The sequence below is a fragment of the Poecilia reticulata genome, chromosome 3 (genome assembly GCF_904066995.2).
Source record: "Poecilia reticulata chromosome 3, P_reticulata-male-v2, whole genome shotgun sequence".
NCBI classification, from domain to species: domain Eukaryota; kingdom Metazoa; phylum Chordata; class Actinopteri; order Cyprinodontiformes; family Poeciliidae; genus Poecilia; species Poecilia reticulata.
The window spans coordinates 8283666-8305389 of NC_088832.1; the positions used below are offsets into that span (position 1 = coordinate 8283666).

The 21724-nt window shown below is 40.9% G+C and overlaps 1 protein-coding gene across 2 annotated transcripts in view; it reads right to left on the bottom strand.

The window, feature by feature from the left end:
- atosa (atos homolog A) overlaps positions 1-21724 on the bottom strand; it is a 40069-nt gene that overhangs the window by 1366 nt on the left and 16979 nt on the right. The window contains exons 2-11 of one of the 2 annotated variants that reach the window (XM_008404767.3): positions 12858-13042; positions 11158-11354; positions 9517-9642; positions 7083-8898; positions 6031-6156; positions 4904-4992; positions 2847-2943; positions 1637-1795; positions 1306-1374; positions 614-813 (exon numbers count right to left, since the gene is read on the bottom strand). In XM_008404767.3, the coding sequence (XP_008402989.2) occupies positions 614-813; positions 1306-1374; positions 1637-1795; positions 2847-2943; positions 4904-4992; positions 6031-6156; positions 7083-8898; positions 9517-9642; positions 11158-11354; positions 12858-13042 (3064 nt within the window). The remainder of the gene's footprint in view (positions 1-613; positions 814-1305; positions 1375-1636; positions 1796-2846; positions 2944-4903; positions 4993-6030; positions 6157-7082; positions 8899-9516; positions 9643-11157; positions 11355-12857; positions 13043-21724) is intronic. The other variant, XM_008404768.3, reaches the window with a different exon arrangement.

A 21724-nucleotide genomic window follows, 5' to 3' on the forward strand; every position in this document is an offset into this window, starting at 1 on the left:
ATGACAGAAATGTACAAAAGAAACAGTCATAACCCCTGTAGCGCCCAGCTTTTTGCACTATATTACTGCACGATGCTACAATGAATGTAGCATCGTGTGGGTTAGCAACAGATGTGATCCAATGGTGAAAAGTCATCCATCAAAATGGTGAAAAATTTGGACTTAAACTATGATACTTTTTTGAGCTAGCCAGATTTTTCTTAGCTAGCTGGCTAGCACTTCAGGAACCAGAACCAATGCTATCTGCTAATAAAGCTTCAAATATACATTTGCTAGCTAGCTATCAAGGGTATATTTAGCAACTAGTCACAAGTAGGCTCAACCTCTTTGAGTCAGAGGTTGAAGTGACAAACATTTACTTGACAGAAAAGACCCACAAGAAAAATACCCTACATGGAATACACAAGATTAAATAGTCCTGCCAGCACAAAATTTAAGGCCCGTGATTCACATATTTAAGGCCTACCTGCCTTTAATAATAATAATAATAATAATAATTTAAGACATTTTAAGGCCTTAATTAATACATGAGTTTAAGACTTTTCAAGGATGCTTGGACAGCCTGAAAAAAACAAAACAAGAAAGATGTCCCAGACAGAAGCAGTCATGTCACCTCAGATGGATGAGGTAGCGCAGCGTGCGGCCTTGGCCCGGAATGAGGGGCTTCCTGTTGGTCTGATTGTTGGCGTCGCGGCGAACGGGAACAGAGAAGGTTCTCTGGCGCAGGAAGGTCTGGTGTCCAGCTGGCATGGCTCTTAGGTCGTACATCACAACAAACATCTTCACCACCGTCTTGTTAGGGTTGAATAAGGTCTGAGGGACGGAACCAGACAGAACAGCACGGTTTAAACAGAGCATCCAGGATCTCATGAAGATTAGATTCTAGAAGAATAGACGCTGAATCCATATTGAACATCAAATGTTGCCGTCACATTCACTGACATTTTGTTGAGACATTTTATGTGCAGATGCATTGGATTTACTGAGCATTGAACGTAACCTGGTTTACACTTTTCTGTGTCAGTGGACGACGCAATATGCTCATCTTTCTTCTGTAACTATAGTGTACAGAAGATATTTTAAATATAGAAATCTAGGAGCCAAATGGGAATTAAAATCCAAGGCCTTTGCAGTGCTTTCGAACCAGGATCTCATAAGATGAAGTTTCCCATCTGGCCACTAGGTGACACCAATTTCTGCTTAGCGGCTTGGCTTGATCTGCTCTTTGTTCATGCTGCAATGGAAATACTGCATTGACATAAATATTCTTGACATTTCTAAAACTGTGAAAAAGAAATTCCTAACCACTTGAATGGTTCCTGATGCAGGTACACGGTAGCCCCTTTTTCCCAGGGACTCCAGGTTAATCACACCCTGTGAGAGAACATAACGACAATCACGGTGTCACCAGCAGCCATCCCAAAGGAGCTCTCTCACACACACACACACACACACACACACACACACACACACACACACACACACACACACACACACACACACACACACACACACACACACACACACACACACACACACACTAAGGACAGTTTCATCTTCAGGCTCAGCCATGCAGGGTTTACTAAGAAAAAAAATATTTAAAAAGGAATTTGGTTCAGGAGGAAATCTAGCTCACCATGTACGGGGAGGGAGCGTTGTCATCGGAGACACTGTAGAATGACACGTCTACTGGCAGGGTCAGGTGACTTGGGCAGAAAGAGCCGCTAGCTCCCACCTCTGCTGTGAAACCGTCTACTGTCCCTAAAGGCTCAAGTCGATAGTTCAACACACACTCCTAGAGAACAGTTAGATAACAAACAATAAAGATTATTGGATATTTTTATTATACCCCCAAAGGGGGAAAAAATAAATAAATCAACATTTGAGTCTAGAGATTGTTCAGCATGGACATTTTTTGGATTAGGGATGCAAACAATTAATCGGCTTACGATTAATTGTCGATTAATGGCTTATTCAATTAAAATTAGTTCTAATCAATTAACTATACGCAGCGACGTCTTAAACAAAATTACTGATTTGCTTTGAAGGCAAGAATGTACTACAGATTAGGGTTACTGTTCATAGAAAAAGAAAAAACTGGAGAAAATTTACACCAGAAAATAAGACAAAATGAAGATATTTCTGAACTTTGCAAGAAAAAGAAACTCAGAAATTGAGAATAATCTCAGAGATATTCTAGAAAAAACATGGACATTTCTGGGTTTCAAGTTCTGGTTCATGAGTTTCAAAAATGTTGGACTTTCCAAACTCAGAAATTTTCCAGAAGTGGAAAATTTGCAACTTTCCAAACTCAAAAATTTTGAAAGCTTTTCTGTAGAAATTTTCTGACATTAATATATTTAAAAAATTCTCAGTTTTTTGACATTTCAAACTCAGAAATGTCCACCTTTTTTTCTAGGAGAATAGATTAGTTTTTTTTGGCAGAAATTCCTTTACACACCATGTAAATGTGTGTTAGGGCCAGAAAAGCGGAGGGCAAATTGTAACATGATACAAAAAGGCCTGATGCCAATAAGTACTGTTGATTTTGAGGGTTGTCTATAACTAATATTTGAGAAAACCACAATTTTCTGTTTATTCAGTCAGTATTTAACACAGAAGACACAAAAAAAGCTCAAATTTAATGTGTTTGTTTTTAAGAAACACAATAAGAATAAGAAAGTAAAATGTATATTTTGGAAAGACAGAACTCAGGTTTTTAAGAAAGTGGCCGCTCAACAATTAATTGTTAGCCAAATTATAAGAACTATCAACTTTAGATCAACTCATTAATTGATAGCTTGCATCCCCATTTTTGACAGAAGACAACTGATGATGTGTTCTACCTCAAAGTTTCCCAGCAGGCTTAGACTGGCAGGAGGAGCGCTGGCGCTGAACAGCTGATGTGACTCATCAGTGTTCTCATCTCTCTTTGGACACACCCTAAAGGGTTAAAACCACACATGCTCGATCAACTTGTTCTTGAAGCGCTGATGTAACACAATGTCATTGTGCTCCAAGTGACAAAAGCCTCCTGGTATGTGTGTTAAACACCACCTGAGGATCACCTATGTGTTTGCAAACAGCAGCATTAGCCACCTGAACAACAAGGTCGACTTGTCCCACTCGGATCTTTAAATAGCGAAGCATTTCTAAGCAGGTCATCAGACGCAAGCGTGATGGTTGGAGTGAACCTTCAGCCTGGATTTCTGAACTCCTCAAACATCTGCTTTCAAAAGAACACCGCTGAGCTCCCACCCACAGCTTCTGTGTGTAGGCTGAGGCATGAATCCCTGTGTATATAAAGCCAACTTAGTTCTGACTGCCATTTACAGATGAATGTGTGCTATTGTAGCTTGGGCCACAGCACAGCAAAGAAAAATTAGCTTTCCCTTCCATCCATAGACACAGAAAAACATCAAAACACAACAAGGTCCGACCGATGAAAGTGTTGGCGCTTTGGCTGTTTACGGACAGATAAGATTCTAATTTTAAATATACACTGAAGCGGCAAGAATGAATTAATCTGGGACTTCAAACTCTTTTTGCTCTGGTGTGGCAGATTAATTTTTTTTCAGTCATTATTGATAAAATATTGATTCGTTTTTTGTTTTAGATATCTAAAATGCTGCCACACTGGTGACCTCTTCTGTTTTTATAGAGTTTCCTCTTGAGGTGTTGTACTCCTGTTCTCCTTTGACTCCAGGTTGTTTGTCATTTTTAAGCAGTTATGGGGCACGGTGGTGAAACCTGAAACTGCTGCTGCGCAAGTTACTCAGGTTGTTGCTAGGTATCCAAATAATGAGTGAGTTAGTTGATGCCACCCAACTTGCTTAACTGGCTGTGAGAGTTTAAGTGGTTAAAGCCTTTCTTCTACCTGAATCCCCCATTACACTATGTGGTTCAATGAAATTATTGAACATTCTATCAAAGGTATCTTCTATTTCTATCAATCGGCATTTATTGTCAAGCCCCAATTTGAGATGAAATTAAGAATTGGGTTGGAATTTGTACCAGACTAGAGCATCAGCATGATGCAGCCACTACTGTGCTTTACAGTACAGTGTTCTCAGGCTTTGAACGCCTTATCTTGACTTCTCCAAACATATTACTAGTCTAACTAAAACTATCCATAACACATTAAGCTTCTCCCTGAATGCTATGTCACATTTGAGATTGTATGTATAATTTTTAAAATTAAAATTAAATCCACAATAAACTCAAACTTGTGCATGTTTTTAAAGTTCACTGAATTTCTAAGTTGTACCAACAGGCAACAATGGACAAAAACAGTTGAAATGCATCAGAAAAACCCCCAAATAATGATATAGACCTGTCCTTTAATAAATAAAAGAGAAATAAAGAGTAAGCCAGACTTCCTTCTTTTCAAGTTCCAATATTTTCTGCTCTGCATATCTACTGCATCTCTGGAGAAGCTTGTAGTTATTAAAATAGAACTGTTGGTACAACTAAAATGCATAATTTAATAATAATAATAAAGTCGGTTATCTTAATTAACGCAATTCAGTTCTTCCACCCACTCTCCTTTAGATCCCCCAACACTGCCTGATAGATAGAAAATGTCACTATGTTGTTCCATTTGGCAGCAAATTTCACATCTAACGCCCAGCTCGGAGAGCAATTTTTTAAGCATAAACCAGAGGAAAACCCCCCCATAAAACAGAACTCGTTGGAAAAAAAATAATAAAATACAGTCGGTTCCAAATTCGACATGCAAAGAATAAGTAACTGTAGCCTGCAGGAAGCTGACAGACGAGGAGGATAGCAGCTGTTATTACACCCGCCCTGGATCAGTGACTTGAGCCTCATTCGACCTTGGCCTGGTGGACACACTGAGGTTTGCAACTACATTAAGAGAGATCCCAGGTGAGAAAATACGTACCTTTTCCCAGAGGCCCAAGGCAAACCCTTACAGCCAGTCAGAGAGATGTCCAGGTCAAAGTAACCTGTTTGATTTTTCCTCTGAGGAACCTGCAGCAGACACAGAACATGATTAAACCAGAGCCGCCCACGGTCCCTTCTTGATGGTTAAATATTGCATTTTCATTACAAGAAGAAAGCGAATGTGATCTACAGTGGAGGTGTGTTGAAAACAAGCAGAAGCAATAGTTAAAATTAAACTACTTGAATAATATTAACACATGACTAAGTGTGAATTGGGATGTGTGAATGTGCGTCCCTGAGTTCACAGAAGTGTGACTGGATTGGAGAAAAACTAAATAAAAAAAACCCAACTACAAAATAAAAAAACAAAAGAAAAGAAACTATGACTGCTAAAACAATTACTAGTGAAGTTATAATAATGGTCTCCAGAACATAGATTTGTTCTTTTCTCATACTGAGACATAGGCGAATATTAATGAAAAAACCCAGAGATGAAAATATAGATTTAAAATTTGTCTTTTGATGTCTAAATAAAAACTAAGTTCTCAGAATAAAATTTGGTTATTAAAATAAATATTAAAAATATATTAAAAACAAATATTTTTATATATAAAAATATTAGCTGGTTCTTTATTTTTTCTCAGTGTTGCTAAGAGCTAGTGTGTAAGTTCAATGGAGCCACAGCTCTGGTAGCCAACCCACTCTTGGCTGCTTACAAAGACAAGCTGCTCATTAAAACTGAATAAAATGTGTGATGGAAAGATTTAGCAGTTTCAGAAATCTAAATTTTTAATCGCTTTGTCTGCCTTGCAATTAATAACTAACCCATGCTTAACCTGTGCATTAACTCATAACTTGGTAGCCCAGCAGCAAAAAAAACAAACAAAACAAAAACAAAAAAAGAGACAGGTTGCTAATGTTTTACTCTCTTAAAGACAAACATTCATTGTATTTTCACGGGTGGCTGTGCAGGGAGTCACGGTTTCTGCGGCTGATAAAGAGTGGCGACTGTGTTGTTCTAACAAAAAGCAACCGCGTGGACTCCCACGCTAACCACTCTGCACGCCTGCGTGTGAATGGCCCGACGTTCACTGTGCACGAGTGGGCAGCCGCGTGTTTTCTTACAGGGCTGGAGAGCAGAGGCAGGCCGGTGCAGGGGTGGAAGGCCTTCGTTGCCGTGGCATCTAGAGAGTGGCGATTCTGTTTCTTCCAGCTGTTGCAGGGACGCAGGAGGGAGGGGCTGTGAGGACGCTGCAGGACGGCAATGAAGAGAGGTGAGTGATGTAGAAAGTGATATATTATGATATTTTGTAGCAGTAGAGAAAAAAAAGTGTCGATGAACAAAATACAAAAAAACTAAAGAAACTACGTTATTTGGGTGTTCTCAATGATGAACACTTGTCATGAAAAAGTTAAAATATACAAAACTATTACAGTTTTTAATAAGGTGATGGAATTACTACACAAATTGTATATTTTGTAAAACTCAGTGATGGATGTGTGGGACAGTATTCATAAAACATATAGATTTGATTTTTCTATTACAGAAGACAGGTATTGGAGTAATTATTGGAAGTGGACACAGATCACACAAACCCAATATTTACAGTTAATCTTATCGAGACTTCATGAATTGACAAGAGTACAATATTTTTAAAATTTATGTACATGTGTATTGTTTTGTGTATTTCAAATATGTCTGCAATACTCTTCTGAGTTGAATAGTCAATGTTCATTTTGCAAAGAGGGGCAAATTTTCAGACAAAAGTTTTCACTTCTTTCTGCTACTTTTCATGCATGATTTGTCTTAGTCATTACATGAGCTATTTATATCTATTATTGAGTGAATCATTCTAGATATCTACAGTTCTAGAACAACCCACCTACAAAAGGTGACCAATCTGGATCAGTTTGGGATGGCTGCAGGATTTATTTAATAAAAGGAATCACAAATACCTATGTATTGGGTATTAGGTTATAATACCAGTATTAGGCTAGCAATGCTGTTCTTTGTTTGAAGTCTTCTTTTCTTGTCAGTCACATCATTCTACAGAAAAATTGATTTCTGAATCGAAAATAGTTTCCAAATCAAATCTCGACTCTAAAAATCGGAATCAAATCTCTAGACATTGAAAGTTTTGCATATCTAAAAAGGAGCTGAGCCAAAATGATCTTACGAGGATTGAGGATGATGGAGACATTTCTGGACTGGACGTGAAGGAGCCACACTCTGAGGGCGCCTGGTTCTCGTCCCGCGGAGCGGACGGCTGAGCCAGCACGCCATTCTGGTGCAGAATCTGAGGCTTGCCGTCGTCATGGAGTCTGTAACAGTTTGTGGCTGGGCTGGCGCTGTGGTTGTTCCAGCTGAACATCTGGGCATTCCTTGGTTTGTTCTCCAGGACGGGGGAGGGAGGCGGGGTGTCATGGCTGCTGGGTGTCCTGACTGGGAGCCTCTCCTGTGGGGAAGCTCGTAAACGGCAGGGGACCCGGGCGTCGGCCTGGCCGTTGAGTGAGGTCTCTTCAAGTGTAAACTGAGCACCGTTTTGGGCCCGTGGAGAGCGGCGTTCGGCCCACGGTCCGCCTCGGGGCTTGTCTGTGCAAACGGGCGAGTGCGAGGCGGCGTTGTGCATGCCGTCTCTTTGAGGTTCGTGGCTGGGTACATGGCCGTTGGCGTAGCCGTTGCTGGCTGGTGGGGGGTGCGAGTACGTGCGCACGGTGTGTGTGATTGTGGTTGTGTGCACGTGATGATGCAGCGGGCTGGTGCTGCGGCTGTGCCGGGGGGACGAAGGCGGGACGGCCAGCCTCTCCTGGATGAGCCTGGTGATGTCTTGCACCGCCTGGGCGATGAGCGAGCTGTCCCGATCGTTCTCCTTGTCTCTGTCCGTCACTTCTCCGTTCCACTCCTCCGCCTCGGTCATCCTCAGTTTTCTGCAGGCGGCGGGTTTCGGGGAGGAGCTCTCCCGCTTGACAAAGCGCAATGTCTCCGTCACAGGGGTGCTGAACGGCGCAGGCTTAGCACGTCCCACCGACTCGTAAGGGCGCGTCTCGGGTTCTTTGGTGTTACCGGCAGCTTTGTCGTCATGGTTGCCACCCCACATGGCTTTGTGAGGGCTGTCGGTGGTAAACAGGCCTGGGGGAAGTGGCGGTGCCGTCGGGTCGCAAAAGTTGAGCCTTTGTGCGATTCGAGCTATGACTTCCTGTCGCTCCTGCAGCAGGGAGCCAATGAGGGGATTGGTTTCGCTTCCGGAAGGCCTCGGGGAGGGGCACCGGGACGACTCAGCCATGGACAAGTTCTTGAAACTTCTCAGAGGCTCCGGGATGGGAGCCTTGGACTGGTCGGTGTTGCTGGTGCCACAGGTGTAGTCGTCCACCGGGGTAGGGTCGGATGAACCATTGAGCGTCGTGTACAACCACTTCCCCGCTTTACCCGAGGGAGGTGGGGAGGGGGAGTTGGAGCGTGAAGGTGTGGGGGAGCGGGCGGTTCGGTAGAAGAGTGGCGAGCCCTGGCGCTGAGGGATGTGGACCTGCGGGAGCTCTCCGTTGTGAAACGTGTGGTTCTCTCCGGGGTCCTTGCTCTTCTTGCTATACGGATGTGACACAGCGGTGTGAGGAAGGCTGTTGATTGGGATGTTGTTGATGGGCAGATTAGGGATGGGTAGTCCATTGAGTAGAAGGCTAGATGTAGAGTTGGAGCTCTTGCCATACATGTTGGAGTTGGGATGGAGGCCATCTTTGCCAGGCTCCTGGCTCTTCTTCAGAGTGGGCAGGCCACCGTGGCTGCCAAGGGTGGGGCTGAGGCTGGGGGTCTTGCTGTAGATGGGAGGCAGGCCGGTGTGGATGCTACAGGCCAGGGTGGGGTAGGTGGGCTGGCGGGGGAGCGACTGGACTCGAACCTGCAGGGCAATGCTCTGGGAGACGTTGGGGACGGGGAATATGTGCTCCGACGGTGGCTGGGAAAACTGCCACACCAGATCTTCGTCAGCTGCGCTGATCCTGTTGAACAGAGAGGATGAGAGTTAATACCACAGAGAGTTAGAAGATCAGAGAAACATTCATTCATGTCAGGAATTCAATTTCATGTCATACAGGTTCTGAACAGAGTTACACACATTTATTGCAGTTCATTTATTGCAGATGATTTTGTTTAGAAGCTCATAACCCAAACTCTTAAAAATAATACATGTGCCAATCCTTTTATTTATTTATTTAGGTCATTTGCCATATCCATACCCAAGTCAAAAACACACACAATGCTGAAATAAAACAAAACACCATTGTTTTTTCTTAAGAGAAAAAAAACATTTTTCTTATCTTAAGCATCACTCAAATTTTTTGAGAAACTCGTCAGCTGTAATAAATCAAAGTGAACATTTAATACTTAAAAAAATGTAATAAAGTAATGTATGTATTCACTCTGAGCTATAATAAATTATAATATTCTACTTCACTGAGAAGGCCCTTATGTTGTTGTGAATTTCTAAATTTAAAACTGATTTGTAGACTTCAGATTTCAAACGTAGCTCTAGCTCAATTGCTTTAGCCTTAGCAGTGTTGGTTTGACAGCGGGACTGAAAGGTCCGGTCCCACCAGTGTCAGAATGTCATGTCCGACCTGTACAGGATGTTCCTGGGGACGATGCCATGGGAGGCACTGAGCCAGGCGCTGAGCTGGGAGAAGAAGACGTAGGATCGTACAGCCAGCAGCAGAGTTTTCTCTTCAATGAAACGATCGCCGCTTCTATTAGGAAAACACAGTTAAAAAGGGGGGTTGGAAGTGTGCCAGTGTGTCGGGTTAATGAGAAAATGGTCATGGGATGCGTGTCTTATAATTTTTTTTTTCCTTTAACAAGAATGTCCCCCCGTTTGTGTGCGCGTGTGTTAATAGGAAAGTGGGCCAATCTGTAAAGGCCAATTATCCCACTTTGCAACTCCCACACGTGCCAAAAAAAAAAAATCTTCCTTTTGAAGCTTTTTATGCTGGAGAATTAATCTCTAAAAAAAAACCTCAATAAAACAAAAGTTTTAGGTTTTTAGTCAAAAATGCTGAGGTGAACATTTTTTGTTTTTAGGGGCCGTTACCTCCAATTCTAGACCAATAACACAACTTGACAGCAACAACCTCCAACCGCAGTAGTAAGTGCCCTGTCATGCCACCAAAATCTGCTCTCGAACACAACATAAAGGTTGTCGCGCTGCCTCCGAACTCCCCAGCTCCCAATCCAATCAAATATCCGTGGGATGCGCAGGAATAAGTCCCATCCATGCGGCACGAACGTCCCAAAGGATGAGCAGCCAATTCCCTGGCGGCGGCAAATCAAATCCCAACCCCTACGTCCTGCTTTGAAGGAATACAGATTCAGAGCTGGCTTCGATTATTTATAGTGCCTTGCAAAAGTTTTCATATCCCAGAGACCTTTTGGCATTTTTCCACATTGTAACAAACCTCAATGTGCTCCACTGAGAGCTTGTGTGATAGAAACAAAGTATGAAGTGTTTCGTCTAGAAAGAAAATGCATAATAATACCACAAGGATTAGCATTTCAAAAGATGCCAAAAAATCCATAAATATAAATAAAAGGGTCAATGGCACTTCAGACAAATTGTTAAGGACCCTTAAAAGATCAACTAAAAATAATCAGTAGTCCTATTTCAGGATTTTAGTTTTCTAGACAAATTTTGCAAAAATAACTAAATTCCACTTTGGAGTTTTGTTCCAAGAATAACAAAAAACATAATAGACAACAGATCCCGCCTGTAAAATTAACAAACCTCAACAAAAGGAGCCAAACAACCTGAATCCCCAGCAACTCTTCGCTGAATTTGGTAACTCCATATCAAGTTTTTATGGAGTTTAGGGATGTAAAAGGCAGACCCGTCTAAAGACCAGCACTTTTATCACAGTTCCCTGGTGGCTGAAAGAATGAATTGGCTGGAGGTTTGGAGATGTTGATTAAACAACCGCAGTTACTTCTTTTTTTTTCTCCCATTTTGAAAATGTATTGTGTACTATATCTAATATATATATATATATATAACATATAAACATATATATGTTATATTTGCCACCATTATAAAATAAGACTTTGTAATTAAAGTTATAATGAGTGGTTAAAAGGTCAAAAGTTGAAAAAACATGAAAAAAAAACAAAAACAAGGTGTTGATGCAGTTAGCAGATGCACAGTATATGGGACTTTTCTTGCACAGTTCATTAACTCATTCAACTTTGGGTGTGTGCGCTTCTGTGTGGCTTACTGTCTTGGAACAGCCTGTAGGGTCCACCTTTCCAACAGCAAAGCATCTTGTTTGATGACTGGGTCACTGATTGGGTCGCTTGGGGGACACTCATCACCATAGCAACAGTCTGGCAACAGCATGACCTCGATCATGATAGGGATGTTGTTTCTCCAAAGCAGGATCACCTCCGAACGGGTTCGCCTGGCTTGTCGGCACTGGGGGACACACAGGCAGAGGAGGAAGGTTAGCGCTCATTAGCAAATGTCAAGTTTGGGGAGGGGGAGCAGATGAGGCTTCTGGGAAATTCACTCACATCTGAAAGAAAGTGTTATGTTTAAAAATAAGCTCCAGTTTTCCACTCAGTAATACAACATAATGGCTATGATGGTTTGGTGGCGATGCTGGATTTTTTTTTTATTTTTAAGACGTTTCTCTTCAATGAAACGATGGCCTTTATCTAGATTTACTAAAACCATAGTTCACATTTACAGTTTTGTTACACGTAAATATTATATGTTGTACTTATACCAGAGTTCTCAGTCGTTGATGCTCATTTTAAAAATATTGAAAATGTACAATTCCCCATGAATTTAAGGCAGAAATGACTATATTTGGGAGGCTTTAAATATGGAGCCCAGAAAAAAATGAAAACACGAAAGAAATTATTGATTTTAACAACAATTTTCAATGAATCATCACAACACCAGAGTTTTACACCCCAAGAAACATTCTCATGAACAGAACTAAACATTTACCTCTGGCCACAGAAAACACAACATTGTCAAAACAATGCAGAGGAAAATCCAGTCAGGTTATTCATCACTGAAAAAAAAGAAAGAAAAAAAAAGCAACCCAGAAACTCTTTTATTCTATTTTTAACCATCAAAGTTAATACTGTCAACTTTTCCCTCTGCAACATTGTTTAACTTATTTCTTCTGCTTGTATAAAAGAAAATTTTGCTTGTCCCATCAAAACATTTAACAATTTTTACTTAGTAGCTTCTTTTTTGTCTAGCCTGCACCAAATATAAAAACCACTGGAGACTAATGAGCTCCACATTTGTTTGTTTTTTTAACATCTTACAACAAAATAAACAATAGTGCAAGATTTTTTTATTTAAGAAAGAGCAAAAAAATCAAGAAAGAAAAGATGGAGAGAAAAAAGGAAAGAAAGAATGAAGGGAAGACAGACAGACAGAGAAAAACAGATAAAAAATAAATACAGAAAGAAAGAAAAAATTGTGGTACAACAACAAAAAAAAGGAAGGAGACAAGAAGAAAAGGAGGAATAAAAGTGTGGACAGCAGGAAAGATGCAAAGATGAAACAAAGTGCAGATGCAAGAAAAAAAATTAAGTAAATGACTCATGGAACAAAGAAAGGAGGTAGTGACATAGGAAGGCAGGACAGAGATAAGGAAGTGCACAATAAAAACAAAAATAAAAGAAATAAGGAAGTATGGAAGTAGAAGAGATTTGTATACATGGAATAGAGAACAAATTTTGGAAAGAAAACCGTTTCTCCATACTATCCAGACCCAGAAAATACTGAAATGCTGAAAAAAACAGTAGTGTGGGAAACCTTAGGCTTTTCCTAGGTAAAATGACCAACCAAATGTGTGTGTGTGTGTGTGTGTGTGTGTGTGTGTGTGTGTGTGTGTGCGCGCGCGTGCGTGCGTGCGTGCGTGCGTGCGTGCGTGCGCGCGCGTTGTATTGGCACCTGAGGCAGTTTGTCGCTGCATTCATGCTTGTGGAGAGGAGGCATGCCTGACTGAGCCGGGGGGCAGTGCAGCCCCTCAGTCCTGCCTTTCACTGAATACTCCGGTGTCCTTCCCTCTGTGATCAGCAAGGTCAGGAACACCAGGAACTCCTCGGCATCGTACTCAAAAAACTCCTCTGCCGCATCTAAAGCAGAAGAAGAACAAAACAGAGGCAGACGGTAAGCGTAATCACAAAAGAAGCAAACATTGAGCAGGGAAACAGCTGGAGGAAAGCAGATAACTGTTAGCCTATTCAGCGCCTGATTCTGGGGCATTACAAAAAAAAAAGAAAAAAGAAAAAAAGAAATCACTTAGCAACTACAGACATCCACCCGTATTTTGTTTTTGCTCAGATGGATGGGGTCATTTGACTGAACGAATCCTGTTTGGGGAAGGGGTGTAGAGGAAGGCAGAGCATGACACAACTTTTCCAGTTTGTCCGCCGTAAAGGGAACATATTTTAAGGGCTTTCTGTCAGCTGAGCCGTGGGGAGAAGCCACACTTCAGCTCTTCTCTTACACAGAGAGAGAACAAAAAGGCACAAGAACAAGCAGAACTGATAATGACTTAATTCATGCTCATCGGATGACATTCACAAAACCACATATAAGCGGAGACGAGAGGACAGAATAAAGGAGGGTGTGCTACACCTCCCTGCTGCTGTAATGTGGGTGGGACAGAATGAAGCGTTCTCTGGCGAAGAAGGTTCGGTTCCTCCGCAACTTTGTTGGTCAGCAAATGTTTACTTTCACAGACTGCAGACTCGTGATGTTTTGCAGCTCCGTGACTGTGCGCATTAAAAGTTAAACATGAGAAATTAAATGCCGGCTGGAATAGTTCGTACCATGACTGGCTCTGATGGGGACTTTTGGTTGGAGAATTAAAAAACAAAAACAAAGATTGTTTTCCTAATGAGTTAAAGAAGCATACCCTCAGCATCACCTGGCTAAAAACACTCTTCAGTGTAGATGCAAGTGAAGATTACTCAGAGTCAGCCATTTTCAGCATGAGTAAGGCGTTTCAGAGAAGCTCAGAGGTATTACTGAGCTACTGTAACGGAGCTCAGCTAAAACTCATTTGAGATTTTTTTTAGCTGAAATGACATAGTTAAAACTATGTTGCCTAAGGAGTTCTAGAAGTTCTAGTTCTAGGAGTTCTAGTTCACATATTTACAGACAAAATGCAAAATGTAAATTTTTTGTGTAATTTTGGCTTAGTTATTGCTCTGTTTGTTCTCTCAGAAAATTACCTTATCTTTTAGCCTGCATACAATTGATCGATTACTAAATTAGTTAATGATTATTTCATTAATTAATAAATTTTTATTAATCCGATTAATTGTTTCTGCCCTGCATTAATGTTGTTAATCCTTCTTAAAATTGGGTGCTCTTAGACTAAATGCTTATAAAACCAAAGGTCAACTCTCAGCATCAACATTTGATCAGTTTATATATATAAATATAATAAAACCCTGCTATGTCCATTATAATTGATGCATAGATCCCGGGTTAGTATTTTGACAATTATGGGGACTGTTTTTACATGTCACTTCCTTCACTCCTCCAGAGGAAACTCCCTGAATCCCAGAGGAGGTCAGGTGATTCACAGCAGCACAGAAGAAAAAAAAGAAGAAAATCACAGCTTTCTCTCTCTTGACAGCACACTGATGTGCAGAGGCTCCCTGCTTGTAACCTTGAAGCTTCTAAATATTTGATTCAGTGTCAACCTGAAGTAAAATGCAGATGGAAACTATTTTTTTTGATTAACATCCCATGTCCGCACAAGGACAGAGGTGAAGAAGACACACACACATACACACACTCCATAAGAGCTGGGCTTGCTAAACCAGAATCTCCCTCAGCTGGCTCTGCAGAAGTGTGTACGAGTATCGCTCTCAGTCAGTCAGTCACGCACATCCCTCCAAGGGAACTCCTCCTACATGGCTCTGGGCTGCTGCTGCATGTGGAAAGAGACGGTCCGATACAAAACGTGAAGGAAGGAGGGGATGGGGGAGGATGAGGGCGGTGAAGGCGTCTGTTAGCCAGCTGCAGGCTAAATAAACGCAGGAGGAGAGAGAGACAGAGAGAGAGACAGAGAAAGACAGAGAGAGAGATGGGCTATATCCTGAGACAATCCCCCTTTTCTTCATGAGCTGAAATCATAAAGGTCCGAACAAAAGAGCCAGAAAACAGCAGCAGGAGTGCTGGATACTGTATATGACAACGGTCAACATTCAAGGTCACAGTATACATCGTATTTACACGCACACCGGATATAGTGTGCTCTAACACTGTTATAAACAACTACAGTTTCATGCCCTCATGTTAGAGAAAAAGCTCCTGCTCCACAGATTCAGTTTAAAGGTAACATTGTGATGGAGGCTGGGTCAAAGGAACAGGAAGTTGGTGGAGTAAGTTAGTTTGAGGGCGTTTTGACACCAGATAGTTGGGTAGACTGGGTTTGATTGGGGACCAAAATTGCAACAAACTAACTGAAAAACCTCTTAACTTCCTCACCTGTGGTGGCGCTGCACCAAGAACCACAGAAGGAAATGGCACAAAAACCTCAGAAGGAGAAATGAGCACAACTTCCTTTATACAATGTAAACAAAGATGGAGTTGCATCAGTGAAGGATTTCTCTTTTGTCTTCGGCAAAAGACCACAAGTCATTTAGGTTCTTGCCTTTGTTTTGGTTGTATTTGCCCAGCATGCTTTGTGCTATAGTCCGTTTCTTGCTTTTGGAGAAGTCTCTGTTCCATTTCGCATTCACGTATGAGTTTGAGCTGCGCCAAAATTCATTTTAATCGAAAAGAGACGTAGGTTTTTAGACGGCCCAGAGTTCAATTGTGTATTTACACCTCCAAAAACAAACCGGACTTTCTCAGCAAAAACTAGAGTTTGATTAAAACGAGCTAAACAGGACTGGTGTGAATGCACTCTAAGAAGACTGGAGGAAACTAAGGCTAGCAGACAGCCTCTGAGGGCTGGTATGCAAACCATATCCTCTGACGAAAACATATACAGAGCCTCAATTCATATGTCCACCCCGGGTGTCGGATTGCTTAGCAAGCAATACATACACCTGCTGTAGGTCACATGGCAAAGCCACACATATGTACTCCCATCAACCAGCACATCAGTGACAAATAATACCATCAAAGGAAAATTAAAAAAAGAAACATACAATGAAACGCACACATGCAGTGGTGGACAAAGGCCTACTGATGCTGGTTTTACTTAAGGGGCCCGGGACGCTCAGATCAGAGCTGTCATTCATTAAGGCATTGTGCCTGTGAAGAGCATTCCTATGTGGCCTACATACTCCCAACACAAAAGAACTGTCTCAATAAGATTTAAAGGAGATCGTGATGCAGAACAGCACAACAAAGCCAAGATGGAGGAAATCTGCATTTCTGCTTTACCCACTACCAAGAAGTGTAATTTCTCTGCACTTTTACATTGTTGAATAAAGATTAACACTTGTAATTTATCGCGGGCTTTGCAGCAGGCTTGCTACTGCATGATTTAGTCCAAGTAATTAACCAGCTAATCACAGGTACAAAACTCTGGTATTAATGCGTGTCATACATTGGGTAACAGGCCAGGTTAATACTCTGGTATCTCATTATTGGACCATTTTGATCTGCTACTTAGTACATCTGAGGGTTCTGAAGATCAGTCGGCTGAGCACACATGTGCACGGTCGTCCAGGCGCCTCCCTCTGCGTCCTTGAGCTATAAGATCAGCACAGAGTCATGTGGGATGGAAAAAGGCCTCCAGGGCAAGAGCAGAGAGGTCAGTCTTGATGGCTAAACAAGCTCTTTCTTCAAAGTAAACATGCCGACATTCATGTTTACATAATTCTTCCCTGCTAAGAACTATTAGATGGCAAATAAAAAAAGTCTGACATGTTAGTGTTTAGGCTGTTAATGATATTCTCAGTCTTACATAATGCACTTGTGTTGATGTACGGTAAGATAGCAGTGCCACATTTGACACAGTGGGTCATAATGTGGCTGTACAGAACATTTTTCAGAGGAAGGAACAGCTGTAGGCTTTTGTAAATCAGATAGATGGACAGATTCTAGTTTATTCATGTTAATGAATCTTCCTCAAAAACTGAAGTTGGTTACGGAGTTCCACAGAGTCCGATGCTTGGACCACTTCTGTTTCCATATTTCCAGTGTTATTATGAGTGATGACAGACTACACCAATAAAATACTTTATAAGCAGATGTTAAAACGTGTAAAAGTTTTCCTACTCCTGAATTTGGACAAGATATGAACTACTGTTTGTGGTTCTGAACCAAAAACAGTAGTTTTTGGTTCAGACCAATGGAATACCATTGGTCAGAGGGGAAAAACCTTGTGAGTTATTTCTGAATAGTTTCAGAACATCTTTGAACTCTTACAAAGAATTTTCAAAAATTGTTTTCTGTCAATACAATATTTCCAAAATTAGGAACATCAAACTGTACCATTGTCCAGTTGATAATGGTACGGAATTAGGAACATCATGTTCTTCCAAGTTTTGAAGTTCCAAATGACCAAGCGCCATCTTGTTTTGACCAACTGATATGCCACTAACAAAGAGCTTAGAAACACCAGAGTTTATCAAGTGTAACGAATACCTTTTCCTAAAGGTATACGTTACACTTGATAAACTCTCGGAAGTTTATCAAGTGTTCTCGGAAGTTTATCAACTGTTGGAGGGCTGGCTGTACCAATTGCCTTTTCTATCATTCTCCTGAAGTTACAGTTGAGAACCATGCCTTTCATGATTCTCAATTCCAACACCATCAGTGTTTGTGTCATTTCCTGTTCTCTCAAACTGTAGATCCAATTTCCTGGTTTCCCTCTATAGACAACATTTTATTTAGTGGCCTGAAATTTATTTGTCTGAACATAGTTTTGAGTTTGAATTAAGGCCATTTGTTTTTAGTTAAAATAGTGGTGACATTTGTTATGATCTGGCATTGTAGGAATAAAGTCAAGTGAACTAAACTGTGTGCTGTACACATACTTGTGACGAGATCCTTGAACAAGCCAGCGATTATGTTTCACTGAATGCATGTAGCTGGGATATGTTTTTACACTAAATATCAGGGAGTGCTGTTGCTTTAACAGAGAGACAGATGGGAAGACAGAAGGAGGTGATCGAGTCACACACATTCAGATATGATGACCCATTAATCCCCGCACTGTGGCCACACAATCACTGCCTGTTCTCCTCTTTCTATGGCAAAGGCCTGCTGTATTCTCCACACATACAAATGTTCTCTTACACACTCTGGCAGCTAATTTGAATGCAGTATAAGTATCCATATGGCTACCACTCCCATCTCCCTTTGTCCTATGTTCAGACAGGACAAAGTGCTCTTAGTTATTTGAACAGCATTATGTTTTAATAATGATTGCTATCAATATTCAACAATGATCCTTGCTTTAATGAAAAATCTGCATTAATCAGCTTTGATAATAAAATGTCAGAATGACAAACACTACATAGACCTACAAATGCTTTGTTTCACCCATATGACTGGCCTAAAAATATTAAGCCCTCAGATCAGAAACAAATAGGTCAAACATCACATTTTTGATGAGGCCAGACAACAGACACATTTACAAACTGTTAAAAATCATCTATTGCCAAGACTAAGTTCAACATGTTTGAGATCATCGCCCCTTTAGAACACAACTGCGCTCACATTTCAATCATCTAACCCAAACACTTCCCTCTGACGAAAGAACAAATTGTTCAGGATGTTCATAATCTAGAAACCACCAAGGCTCAACTCTATCATGAACTGGGACATGCAGGAATACCAGGAGCATGCGTTTTAATATTGCTGTGGACTGCAGTGGTCTAATGTTACTGAAGAAATGGTTTCTGGTCAAACAAGAGTGAGCTGTCGGTCACAATGACTAAATAAGCTCAGAGGAGTCAAATGATTCATTTCCACTGAGAGGTATCGTACAGGTCGCTACACTATTTTGTAGGTTTCCAATGTAGAAGTAGGCTACACAACCCCTACCGCATAGATTACCCATGGATCCAATTCAATTCAATTCAGATTTGTATTCCAAATGAACCATGAGAAAAAAATGTAAAATTGGTTTTACAGCAAGAATAAAAAAGACAAAGTGCCAATAAAAAGACAAGGGTTAAAAAATAAAACAAAAATAAAAAAAAGAAACATACCTGAAGGACATGAAACACAAATCAATGCATAATGGGAAGAGTACAGCAGTGTATGTCATTATCGATTGACAGGGGTTGCAAACACTAAATCAGGTGCGAGGCCCCCTACCTTGTCCTGCATTAAAAAGAGATATTGCTGTAGGAACAAAGGAGTGCTTGTACCTGTTGCTTTTTATACTTGGGAGTCTGAGCCTGATGCCAGAAAGCAGAAACTGGAACTCAGCATGTAAAGGATGAGAAGTGTCAGCAATAATGGCTTTAGTTTTCCTAATGATGTGTTTTTTACACCCTACCATTATCCACTGGACAATGGTACAGTACGATTAGGTTGGAGCTACAGGCGTCAGTCAACATGGACAGAAAAAACTCACTGCTTCTGTCCAGAATGAGACATACTAGTGTGTCACGTTTGTCATCTTACTAGTATGACGCAATGTGAAGTGTTTGGGTTTAAGCCCGCCCGTCCAATGAGATTCCACCTGGCAATTGAAATGCTCTCCTGAATACTATAAAATTGCATACCACATCAACCTCTGCTGTACCGCTTGATGGAAACGAGGCAAATCTGAGGTTGTCCACTGTACCAACTGTCAAGTTTGGGGGTGGTAGCATCGTTTTGAGCCTGTATGCATAATTTGGAGCCTGTATGGGATTAAGAAAACTCAAAATTAATCTGAGAGTATATCAAAGTGTATGTCAAGTTCTCATTAGAACTACATATACTTTATTTTTATTCTTCTTAGTCAATGTTCAAAATTAATGTTTCCTGTTGTTGTCACTTTGTTACTTAAGCAGATTGGTTCCTTAAAAGCAAACAGGAAGCAGACCCAGTGGTTTCAAAAGGGAGACAGGAAATCTGATGTTTCTACTTAGTTATTTATTACTACTTATTCCTGTATAAATTTAAATCAATTTGAGAACTACTACCACAGCTCGACCAGTCTTTATCTAAAGCACATATTTCTAACAGTAAAATCAATTTTAACAGCCAAAGGGAAGCCATATTATGTATTTTAGGAGTTACATGCTGATGTGCTTTGCTATACTGTACCCCAACTAGCTGAGAAACAAGATAATGAATAACTCACCACATCAATAGATGAGCTCCACTTGAGCAATACATTAATACTTTAACTGCTCTGGTGAGACTTAGTCAATTTTTTTTTTGAGATGATTAAATAATTAAACTGAGAACAAATAGCTGCAACTTATTTTCTTAGGAAAGAGTGCTTTACAGACTTAAAATGTCAACTTTGTTTTGAAGATCTTTTGAGGTCCTAAGCTGATATGAATAGGACATTTGATTTCTTGGGGCAGCCTGCAGGCTTTAGATAACCAGTGAGCTGAAAGGCTGCGTATTAAAGCAATCTCCAGGCAGCAGTCTGCTGGGCTCGATGAGGAGTGTCAACCTGACACACACACACATGCACACGCACATTGACATCGGCTGTCTTTGAACAGAACCAACATTTGTGAAGGTTGCTGCAAATTTGGCATTATGACTAAATCTGGTGACAGATGATCTTAATGCAACTCTAAATAAAAGGTGGCCTTTTTTGGGTAGATTTCAATTCATACCTCTATGGCAAAAATCACAATTTAATCATTTATGGTACACAGCAGGGTTTCCCCCAGTGTATTATAAGAACTGGCGGCCCGCCATGCTTTACTTGCCCCGCCGCCAGGCTAAGCGTTGCTTGTTTACGTTTCTAGGAAGAAGAAAAAAAAAATATATATATATATATTTTTTATTTATTTATTTATTTTTTTTAAGTCGGACTGCAAGCATCTCTTTTGCTCTTAGCATTTCACTAGCATTTTTTTGTTTATTCCTATTTATACATTTTTTCCTAAAGGATAGGTTTATAATAGATAGGTTTATAGCTGCATTTAAACCCGACAGTGCGGACTAATCACACAGCTGGCCCCTCTGTGCTTTGCCTCGCACGCTGCCGCATCTCAGCGGGATTGCGTGCGTCTCCTTTCACTCAAACTAGACACAGGCTGACCTGTATGGATATTTACATAAACCTACTGTGAGGAATTATGATCCTTTGGAGAACTCTAGGTAAGAGTTTAAAACCAGCCGCGTTAGCTCTGGTTGCGCAGCTCAATGCGAACCGTAGGAATAACTCATAGCGAATTCAGAGATCGAGTTGTGGAGTGGTGAGAATGATTTGTCTTTGTAAACGAAGAATTATATGCGGCGTTTACATCTCAACAGCTGTCCAGCGTGTGGCTCTGTGTTTGTCTTCCCTGTAAAGTTTATGTCTGTGGTTCCGGTTGGCCGGAGAGTTTGCGGATAACAAGCAGCGCTAACCTCATCATGCAAGTTCAGCCCGGTGAGGAGCTTTCGTGCTCTCCTTAGAGTCACGCATCACACCGATTTTATATTATTTTATTATTATTTTTAGTATTATTTTTCTGGTTACACGATGCATCAAATCATATCAAATACGTTGTCTACTTGAGTTAATGCGCGCGGCCAAACGGAGATATGAGAAACTCGTCCCATAAACTCGACCAACCAGAATAGTTTCTGTGACGATTAAACGAAATGAAAGAGTTACTAAAACCACATTAGCAGCATTGAATTAAATCTCCTGTTTGTTGCGCGTACCCATT